Genomic DNA, 12123 nt, shown 5'->3' with positions numbered 1-12123 from the left:
CTACCCGAGCGCCTCCAAGGGAGACCTAACAACTCAAGAGTAGCTGCTTCGCGAATGAATCTACTACCGGATCGGAATCGCGACCCGCTGAGAAGATCCGGCGAGAAACTCAGCGGGCGGATGCTTAGGTTAGGTTGCACGTCGAACTCTTTGCCGAGTTCGACGAGTACGGTTACAAGAATTGAAAGTTAATGGCATGGTTTATAAGTAACGTTTGCACTCGTGATGTTAACCCGAGTTGCTAACCAAACGATTCTCTCAAAACAATATTTTCAATAGTGATGCGGTAAATCAACCGTCGGGGTTCTCGACCTTATGATTTAATCTCGCGTTAATTGTTTTCATTTTAAAATCAGACGTTGGCAGTTGGCAGAAACCTTGGTTGTCGGTGACTGCCATAACCGTAAAGTATTCCAAGCGCGCGCTTTGAAAACCATAGAGATTAATTGGTAATAGTTTAATTGCGTCTATAAACCGTAAAACCACAAAAAATATACTATGCAAACCGGATGTTTAGATGTGGTCAAATAAATAAACGCTTGAAATTCAAATAAAGAAACCAATGTATATACATATGTGCATTTGTGAAAAGAACATCTACAGCCAAACACGAATGAAGAATCATATCACAAACATGCGTACATACTTTGGACCGAGAATCGAATTCGTACTCCATGGTAAAATGACCATGACCACTTGAGATGAGATCAAATATAATATATCAATTAATCAAAACAAATACGATACGGTTGAAACAGTTTATCAGCTCTGTTTTACAATGTCATATTATGATAACAGAAATAAAACACGAAAACAATGTTTAGTGTGCTATAAAATTCTTCGGAAATCTTCTGCTTAATTTGCCTTCATTTTTTATTAATTTTTAAACCCATTTTCATTGCGCAGCATAAAGCACACCGCTCTAGTTTCTATGGAACGAATTTGAATTCCAGTAATTTCTGACGCATTTGTTAATGTCAATTGAAACGCGTTGACCTGTTCCATTAAAACGAATCGCCGTGTCACTATTCAGTTCTATCTGCCAGGCCGGTCATGACTTACGCGAGTGTGGTTTTCGCTCACGCGGCCCGCACACACATAGACACCCTCCAATCTCTACAATCCCGCTTATGCAGGTTAGCCGTCGGAGCTCCGTGGTTCGTGAGGAACGTTGACCTACACGACGACCTGGGCCTCGAATCAATCCAGAAATACATGAAGTCAGCGTCGGAACGGTACTTCTATAAGGCTATGCGTCATGATAATCGCCTTATCGTTGCCGCCGCTGACTACTCCCCGAATCCTGATCACGCAGGAGCCAGTCACCGTTGACGCCCTAGACACGTCCTTACGGATCCATCAGATCCAATAACCTTTGCATTAGACGCCTTCAGCTCTCACTAGGAGCAGGCTTAGGGACCCCGGTAACCGTACTCGTCGAACTCGACAAAGAGTTCGACGTGCAACCTAACCCATGAATCAGCTCCCTGAGTTTCTCGCCGGATCTTCTCAGCGGGTCGCGATTCCGATCCGGTAGTAGATTCATTCACGAAGCAGCTGCTTTTGAGCTTTTAGGTCTCCTTCGGAGGCGCTCGGGCAGCTGTTAGCAAATCCCACCCCTTCTGGCTGAGTCTTTGCTCGCTGACCTGTCCTGGTGAAACTGGAAAGGCCTCCGGGCCACCAGTAATCCTTCAATCATAAAAAAAAATATCTATTTGTCGCTTTGTACATCTGCTATATATATAAAATTGATGTTATGTGATATATGTTTAAAAACCACTTGTATGTTATATATTCTATAGTATAAATTCTGTTACATAAACGAGTATGAAGCAATTGGCAAAAATTGTGAAGTGATACTTAATATAAATATATAAATAAATAACTTCCAAACTTGCTTCCAGTAAACTTGTTAACTTTAGGTCTACAAAAAAATGGCTCATTCACGCCATCCTGTAGATAAATCCACTAACACATTACATCAAAGAGCGAAACGCTCAGATAAACTGAATGTCTTTTTGGGAGCATTTACAAGCGGAACAGCGGAGAGATCTGACCGGAATGGAATACAGAAGGTCAGCACGAACAATAGTTGAGATGCAAATCGATCTATTTTGGAACGACCGAAACATTCACCATGAAATCCTTTAAATAAGCTGTTGAACGTTTTGTTGTGGTCACGGGTGAATGAAGTAGTTCCGTGCAACAGTAAAAACATTGATTGATTCAATTGCATGTTTATATTGAGTTGGGGATAAGGAATCTGTTTTTTGACCCAGCGATATGGATGTGCGTCCTAATCACTATACTCAAGTACGAGAATGAAGAAAACCCATTTTGTCTGTTTCATATTAATGTTACGCGCTGGGGTTCGGAATAAATAAAAATTCTACCGGAATACAACTTAATACTGTACTTCAAAAATACTTTAAAACTTTCAATTCGCTTCTTCCGCTTCGCTTCAGGTGATCCGTTCGCTGTTTCGCTTCGAGTAGTTCCGATTACTAACTGCGTACCATCTCTGCAACGCTTTTATAATCGAGACGAAATCCCTAGAATCGTCGAGAATATTCCACAAAAGTCTAGTATTGTGTGTTTCCACTATATGACAATAGATGGCGTTGCAATTCTCGTGCGTTCTAGACGCTACTAGATCCTTCGGTATTCGTTCGACTATTCAGCGATAGATGGCGTTACTCTTAAAGGCGTAACAATATAGTACAGTGATAGTTCTTACTTTTATTCGTTACGTATGTGTTAATCACTTTATACAACCAAATAGACGCTGTTTCAATTGCATAGCCTAATTGTTATCCTACCATTAAGCGAATGTGCTCAACTTTAAATGGCATAAACAAGGGTTAATCCAAAGGAATCGCGTATTCAATCCTCACTCACAAGGTGGCATTGAGTTGTAAGTTCACTGGTAGAGAGTAGTAGTGTATGTAACAGGTTCACTTCACATACCTGTTCCTCGCGCATTTTACAGAAGAGCGTTTGTTTCTGGGTCTCGTCGAGTTCGGCCAGGATCTCGGGATCCACCCACATGTCGCGCAAGATCCTCTGCAGCATCTTGACGGCCCTGATAACAAAATGAACATTACTATAAATATATTATAGGCATAAGGAAAAGTTATCAAAAAAAAACACACACAGACACACATATGAGTACCATTTTTATTTACACAGAAATCCCTTGCTGCAGTAACGGACAGAATTCAACAAGAACAAATTGAAGCATTCAGACAAGTAAATCCGTACATCACATGTATGTATTTCTCCAAGATTTTTCCAAAATTAAGTGATTGACCTTTAAGTCTATGGGAAACATCTGTGAAATTACCTTAAAAATATATTTATAACTACTAAGATATTTTTTTTGTAAGAGATTTTATGACCTGGTAACTAAGACCTTTAAGTCATTTTAAATTCTATTCTTATTTTTATGAAAAATGATAATATGGAGTGAAATGAAATGAAATGATATTAAATGAAATGACGATGATTAATTTGAGGCCTTAATTAACTGGGATGAAATTAAATGAGATGAAATGAAATGATATGGGATGAAATCTAATCTCAGTAAAATGGTGGTCATTTACTGAGATTTTTTCAGTGGACTTTTTGGAGGATCCCGAGAAGTTACGTCCAGCGGCTTTGTTTCATTTTCCCACATTTGTGCACTTTCACAGATATTAAACAGTTAATAAACCACCGTTATTACACATTTAAACCTGAAGAAACACTAAATAGACAAAATAAAACAAATCACACAACTTCTCTCCTCGCGTTCCGGCCAAAAAGTCCACTACTAAGATTGGACTTATTATTTCGATGTACCCCACCATATTTTTTAAATACTGCACTCGTGAAAAATAGGTAAGGCGTTGGGATAAGCTTAACCGCTTCAGGAACTTTTTAAAGTTCCTGAACCTACACATTTTTATATTAAAAACAATTCAATAAGTAAAAGAAGAAAAAAACAAACACAGTGAATATTCATTAAAAATAAATATATCCACATGTCTAGCCATTTGCCGTATATAATAATGTATGTAAATAAATAAATATATGTATAAATAATTAAAATAAAAAAACCTACACATACATATTATTATGTGCCAATGCCCCTAAAGAGGTTAACATAATAGAGAATTCAATGAGTATTTTCACGTAGTTTTTCAGTCGTTACCGAATTTTCCTCTTAAATGAATGGTTAATTCATGCATTAGGAGTTTGACAGCTCTGTAATTGTAAGCTTTTGTTCTGCGACCATTACGGCGCTTCCTTGGTTGATGATAGCGCAATGGCGCTTATTGCGTCTTTAGGCTTAACATCCATCTTAAAATTTTCATTTATTATATAATCACAAATTCATTCATAAATCGTGTGTCCAAAGTTCCATTCATCCCACAAATCTGAAAAGTTTTTTACTTTTTCGGATGAATAGATTTTTATGGGAAGTGATCATAGAATCTGACTAACCTTACCTTACCTTACTTCTGAATTTATATTCATATGTATGTTCAGTTACAAAACTTAGTTACATTGAATACGGAAATGTAAGAAATCTAACCACTAAAATATTTCCCAGAAGAGTACCGTATGAGAAATATCACTATAGAAAGTATATGAATGTAAAAGCACCCATATATTGCACATCATAATTAAGCCAAAGTCATAAATACAATTATACAAACTGAAAATACGGACACATGCAACGCGCATAGTAAATATTGCTAATTATACTATGCACTATGTGTGTGCAGTAAAACAAATAGTGTATCGAGCTATATCTTTTTCTGCGGTCTCAGCATTTTCATTACTAAATTATGCATTCGCGTCATACGCAAAACTTCTCAGTACATACTCCTTTGTAACTCCGTCTTTACACATTACGCTAGATCAGATATTGTAAAGGTCAACTAGTTCTAGCCCCGATGTTATACGGATATGCAAAGGCCAATCGAGCGTGTCTATATATCGATTTGTATATGGCAATCTTGGATTGGAAACAATACTTTAAACATGACGAATTTATGCGTTATAGACATAAAACATGGTGAAGTTTCTTGAGCGAGGGACGATGTGTAGAGATTTGAGTTAAATATGTATGTATAAGAAACCAGTCAAGTACTATTTTATTATTACTGGTGGTAGGACCTCTTGTGAGTCCGCGCGGGTAGGTACCACCGCCCTGCATATTTCTGCCGTGAAGCAGTAATGCGTTTCGGTCTGAAGGGTAGGGCAGCCGTTGTAACTATACTGAGATCTTAGAACTTATATCTCAAGGTGAGGATAACCATAATAATATTCAAACTTATAATTTCAATGATTTATAGTCGAATTTCGACTACTGCGGGACCACTAGTCTACATAAAACCTCGATTAAAGGATTTTATACGCTGATACCAAGATCGAGCGATAAACGTCATTCAAGTAACACTTTCACAAACTCTCCGCGCTGTGACATTACTTATTACACGTTGTTTCGAACATCGCGCGTGCACTTACGTTCATAAGTCACGGTTTTGACAGATACAAGATGAGCTGTTGACATTAGAAAGTGCGTTAGGCTGTTTAGAAGGCGCCACGGCAGATCTACACACACTGCGGCAAATCTACACTTAGCTTTGACATATCGTGCTTTGAAATATATTTCTTCGGTTTTCGCCAATCGTTGAGACGATCAAAACAGCTTAATCTCGTATTTATTATTTTCATTGGATTATATCGCGCTATTAAAATAGTGATACGGAGATATTTGAATGCCATCAACAGTCAGACCAGCTATCGGCTGCGTGTTATTTGTGTTTGTTACGAAGAGCTCAAGGCATTTATGATACCCATCACCTTTGGTGTATACTTTAGCATGAGCTCCTCGGATTCTGCGTTATATCATATATGTATTTAGTATACTCATCATTATGGCGCTAATAATATTACTAGAGGTCCCGCAGTAGTCGAAATTCGACTATAATTAATGGGAATTGTAAGTTTGTTTTGTACACTATTATGATTGTATTTTATACTTCTATAATCACAAATTTCGCCAAGACTACACACTATAGAAAAATATTAACAAAGACAAACAATATTTAATCTCAATTTAACAACAGACGTCAAAAACAAAAGTTTGACAAATAAATAGTATGCATGCGTGTGTGCGTTAAATACATGGTATGTAGTGTGTGTAATGTTTTCTTTATTGATCTTTTATGCATTATTTAAAAAAAATATTAGCATTGTGCACTTCTTCTCTATAATCTCTATAAGTGTGGAAAATTTCATACTCCTCCGTCTGCGCAATTTTCGTAAAAAGGGATACAAAGTTTTTGCTTCACGTATTAATATATAGATTTCTGCCGTGAAGCAGTAATGCATTTCGGTTTGAAAGTTAGGGTAGTCGTTGTAAATATACTGAGACCTTAGAACTTATATCTCAAGGTCGGTGGCGCATTTACGTTGTAGATGTCTATGGGCTCTAGTAACCACTTAATACCAGGTGGTCTGTGAGCTCATCCACCCATCTAAGCAATAAAATGTTTTTATAATAATAGACCGAAATATCGGGAATGCATTAAATATGAAAACTATTAAAATAACAGTGTGTATAATGTAGATAGACGCGAAAGTTTTAAAACAATTCGTAAACTCTTCAGAAACATTAGAAACAAACAGCTTACGGTATAATCTTGATCAATAAACCTTGTACGGTTTTTTACCTGGCCCGAACACGTTGTCAAACAACGCTTCAGTCTGTCAAAGAACCTATTTACACTTCGCTTACTGATAAGGGGCCCTAGAGCGTTCGAGGGATTTTTGAAAACCTTATCCTTATCCTTATCAAGCCGAACGTGATTTACCAGTTATTAGACCTCCGTAGTTGCTCTAATTTGGAACAAGCCTTTTTGTGTCACAAGACGTTGTGTGGGGAGTCGCTTAGAGGATGAATCTTTAACATCTTCGTTTACCTAGTCCCATATATAAATAACCTCGTAAGAAATTCGGCCCACTGCTCGCAAAAAATAATAATAAGGGCATAGTATGCGTACCCGCATAAAGAAGCATCTAACATAGTTGCGAGGTGTGGTCGTGGAGCATTATGCCGATGTAATTAAGACCTTAATTTGGGTAGCGGTAATAATTCTGTTGTCTCTACTGGCGACGGTGAACTTCGTCTTCCTTCGTACAACAGTTAAAAAATATATCACTCAACAAAGCCTTTTTGTTTGCCCGCTATAGAATGCTATAGTGTGCTATATAAAGAACATCACATCCGAAATCAAAGACCTAACCGACCGCCACGTCCAGACAAAGATTCAAACTATTTTTTACCACGAAATCACGATAAATATGAAACGAAACGGCTCGAGTGCGCGTCCGTTCTTCGAAGTCAGAATATCAATCAACAAACGCCCATACATTATTCATACATACACTATATTCTGTATAGTTATGAATAATTCTTTAATACATTCAGAAGTGTAGACGTAAAGGCGGGTTCACATTGAAGGTTTGGATGTTCAAAACATGACTAACGCTTGGCAAACGTTAACTGTAATGTAAGTGTTTTTTATTACTTACTATCTGACCCGGCAGACTTCGTAATGCCTCAATCGATAAAAGACCTCAACTTTTGTATAAAATAAACTTAAAACAAACTGTTATTTCTGTTTAATTCTGAAAATTTTCATATTTATCTACCGTTTAAACCTTCCCTGGACTTCCACGAGTAATTCAAGACTAAAATTAGCCAAATCGGTCCAGCCGTTCTCGAGCTTTAGCGAGATTAACGAACAGCAATTCATTTATATATATATATATATATATATATATAGATTATTCAGGATGCGTCTAAAGATTAACTTGCGTGTTAACTTCAAATTCTGTTTCTATAATATATTGTTGAATTTTATTATTTACAATGGTCTCAAACGAAAAACGTAGTGGTAAGTTTTAAAAATAAAGATTGTCGATTCATGGAGCGACAGAAAATTTGAAATTACTGTGGTTTTATTTAGCGTTTATGTTATTTTATTTTTATTGCGTACGAGTTCACAGCCCACCCGGTGTGAACTTCACATGAAGTGGTTACGGGAGGGTAAAACGTCAATAGAAAAAATAAATGTTTAGTTATCCAATTGAAATTACATATTCCAAACGCTCTTAACAAAGGGTTGCCTATTGTACAAAGAGGCCTACCCGCATCACATTATTATGCGGGCATTATACCACGAACGGAGACAGACTGTTAATTATTTGTTCAATATTATTACCTATCAATATTTAGTTTCCGTTCTAAGTGTTTATCTAGTTAAAAAATGGCTTTGTCTGAATCGACATTTATTGCCCGTGGAATTCGTAATTACAATAAGATACATAAGAAGTCTCAATTATATCATACTAGCGGCCCGCTCCGCCTCCGCTTGGGTCAACAAAGATTTGAATGATATTTTACGTTGTTTTATTTTTTAAATGAAAGAACACTTATTGCAGCACAACTATAATAGTTAGACATAATATGCTGTCACGACACTTTAAATAATAATGTGTTCTACAAAGTCGTAGTATATTATTTTATTCTATCATCAATAGTTTTCGCAAGGCACGCGATGTAAAGAATATTTTAGGTAATTTTTTTACACCTCGGGTTACATTATTGGAGTTTTAGTAAGGATCCCTAATTTTTTCAAAAAAGATTATAGCCTATGTCACTCGGGAATACTGTAGCTTCCAAACAGTGAAAGAATTTTTCAAATCGGCTCAGTAGTTTCGGAGCCTATTCAATACAAACAAACAAACAAATTCCTCTTTATAATATCAACAATATAGAAGTATAGATAACTTCTGACCCATCCTCTAACCAAAGCATGACTGCATCGGGTCAGAAGTTACTTTTTTTTTCTTAACGCTGGGAAATCCGTTTACGGATACTCGGACAAAGGGAGTAGAAGATACCTACCTACCTTTGATGATTGCTTGCTCGCTAAGAAAACACTACTTGCGCAATCCACTGAACGACAAACGTTAGTATTTTTCTGAGACATCATACTTAACAAAGCGGATATCTAGATTCTATTCTATCTTACTCTTGATTTCTATCATATCCTAAAATTGTTGTTATTTTATGCGAACAATTTTTTTTTATTGCGTAGATGGATGGACGAGCTCACGGCCCACCTAGTGTTAAGTGGTTACCGGAGCTCATCGACATCTGAAACATAAATGCCGCCACACACCTTGAGATATTAGTTCTAAGGTCTCAGTATAGTTACAACGACTGCCCCACCCTTCAAGCCGAAACGCATTACTGCTTCACAGCAGAAATAGGCAGGGCGTTGGTACCTACCCGTGCGCACTCCCAAGAGGTCCTACCACCAGTAATTATGCAAATTATAACTTAAACTAAACTCTCAGGGTAAGCCCAGCGAGCACGCCTGCCGAACCAAAGAAGTTGAAATAGCCTACCGAACCAATAACTGTGGCAGAAAAATAAAACCGAGTAAAAATAGACAGGAATGGCAACACCGGCCGACAAATGAAAATTTTTTGCAAGTTGTTTGTATTTGAGCCACATATTGTACTGTATTTGATACATCCTTATTGTTTAAAATTAAACGACAATTGGAAGATTATGACGATGTGAATGATGCTATCTCGCGCGTGGTACATTGGTTTAGTGTTAATAATCTGTTATTAAATAACAAAAAAACAAAATGTATAAAATTTACCACACCCAATGTTAGACAAGTAGACACTAATATCATTGTAAGTGGAGAGACACTGGAGCTTGTTGATTCGACAGTTTTTCTTGGTATAACAGTTGATTCCAGGCTGCAGTGGGGTCCTCACATATGCAAGTTAGCGAATAGACTTAGTTCTGCAGCGTTTGCGGTAAAAAAAATACGAACGTATACTGATGAAGATACGGCACGTCTAGTTTATTTCAGTTATTTTCATAGTGTTATGTCCTATGGCATTTTGCTGTGGGGCAATGCTGCCGATGTCGAAACGATTTTCATCCTGCAGAAGAGGGCTATTCGTGCTATTTATAATATGCACCCGAGGGAATCCTTGAGGGACAAGTTTAAGGAAATCAAAATTCTAACTTTAGCGTCCCAATACATTTTTGAAAATTTATTGTACGTGCGTAAAAACATTGTAGAATTCCCCAGAGTCTGCGATTTGCATAATGTGAACACTAGGAACAAACATAGGCTTGCGTTACCGGCGGCTCGAATTAAGAAAATAAGCAACTCTTTCAGGGGGCTGGGTGTACAACTTTTCAACAAGATCCCACAAAACGTTCAACTACTACCTGTTCATAGATTTAAGAAAACTGTCAAGGAACGTTTGTGCAACAAGGCCTATTATAAAGTTAAGGATTTTTTACTAGATGGCACTACGTGGGAATGAGGCGTTCGCTCCTGGCCTTTTCATTTTTCATTATTATTATTATTTATTTGAATTGTATTTTTTTGACTTGTCTTTTTGTATACTGTAAATATGTTATCATGTTTAAAAAAAAAAAAAGAAGAAAATAGTTGAGAAAATACATAAAAAAGCCCGCTGAGTTTGTTTCGCCGGTTCTTCTCAGGACTGTGGCTTTTTTGGAACCGGTGGTAGAGTTAACATTTTCTTTTACATTTTGACATTCAACAAGTGTGTTTTTGATGACATCCAAGTTGAAATAAATGATTTTGAATTTGAATTTGAATTTGAATTTGAATTCAAATATCACCAATTTATACTATTTTAAACAGAAAAACACCTACATATTTGCTCTATCACATCAAAATTTTTCAAAAGAAGGAAAAGGCATTTTTTTCAAAATTTAACCAAAAAATCAATAATCATACTACAAAAACATATATTTGAACATTTACAAAGAAAACACTGAGTTTAAACAATGCTGCAGGACTATTTAGAGTGACATCTTTTACGTTTCGCGATAAAATTACGTCGGGGTGTAGTTTTTTTGTGAGTATCTTCAGTAATATCACGTGTCAGTGACCAGCAGTAATCAGCCATCACATTCACATTCCATCGACCTTGGTACCTGGTCTCCATAGTTTTTATGTCCTGATGAAACCTTTCTCCCTGCTCTTCACTGTAATCACCAAGATTATCAGGAAAAAAGTCCACATGTGAATCTAGAAAGTGGAGTTTTATGCTCATATTACACCCCAATTTTTGATACTTATCCAATAAGTTTGCAACCTTATTTTTACAGTCGGGATGTTTATTATTTCCTAGAAAATTGTTGACACCATCTTTGAACGCCAGCCAAGCATCTGATTCAGTGTTATTCATTGTGGCATCAAATTTTTCATCAGCCATCAAAGATCTGATTTGCGGTCCATCGAACACTCCTTCTTTAATTTTTGTATCAGATAATCTTGGAATTTTTTTACACAGGTATTCAAAACTAGCATTGTTTTTATCCAATGCTTTAACGAACTGTTTCATCATACCGAGTTTGATATGAAGCGGAGGTAGTAAAATTTTTTCAGGACTAATTAATTTTTTTCGTATAACGTTTTTTGTTCCTACTTTGAAATTTTTACGAGGATTCCATTATTTTTTAACGTAGTGCTTGTCTCGTGCTCTACTGTCCCACTCGCACAAGAAGCATGGAATATAAGTAAACAAAAATATAAAAAAAATATATAAGTAAAACGTAAGATTTTTTTAAAAATAAACACACTAATTTCAGTAAAAAGTTCATAAACAAAGTAACTGTAGAGGTTTATTTGCATGTAACTTGTTTCGAATGGGTGTGTCGTTGTTGCAACTAATATATTTCCTCACGAAAGGTCGTACGATTCGAGAAAAGAGCGCCAAAATCTAAAATTTAATTTATTTTAATCAAAAAATTTAAAATAGCCAGTGTCTTAACTTTTTTAAAAACCTGATGTGATACGATAAAATGAGGTATAATTTCGTGATCAGCACTACCAAATTAGTGGAAAAAAATCATCAGAACTTGAACAAGGAAAATGATGTCGGCCAGTGCAATTAATACCAAAAGTTCCAAATCATGGAAATGTCTATAAAAAAACTCTTGTGTTCCCAGTATTCCGCGTTCAAGTCTTGCAAGCACGGATTAGTCGGAAAGCC

At 36.5% G+C, this 12123-nt stretch overlaps 1 protein-coding gene across 4 annotated transcripts in view; it reads right to left on the bottom strand.

Annotated features, from left to right (window-relative positions):
* The window catches only part of LOC101741857 (SH2 domain-containing protein 4B), a 96007-nt gene that overhangs the window by 14356 nt on the left and 69528 nt on the right, over positions 1-12123 (bottom strand). For all 4 annotated transcript variants that reach the window (XM_012688864.4, XM_038018447.2, XM_004924366.4 and 1 more), the window contains one exon: positions 2968-3082. In XM_012688864.4, the coding sequence (XP_012544318.1) occupies positions 2968-3072 (105 nt within the window). In that variant the 5' untranslated portion in view covers positions 3073-3082. The remainder of the gene's footprint in view (positions 1-2967; positions 3083-12123) is intronic.

Source organism: Bombyx mori, chromosome 3 (genome assembly GCF_030269925.1).
Source record: "Bombyx mori chromosome 3, ASM3026992v2".
In the NCBI taxonomy this organism is placed as follows: domain Eukaryota; kingdom Metazoa; phylum Arthropoda; class Insecta; order Lepidoptera; family Bombycidae; genus Bombyx; species Bombyx mori.
The sequence above is the reverse complement of the archived record's forward strand: the minus strand, read 5'-3'. Positions and strand labels throughout refer to the sequence as shown.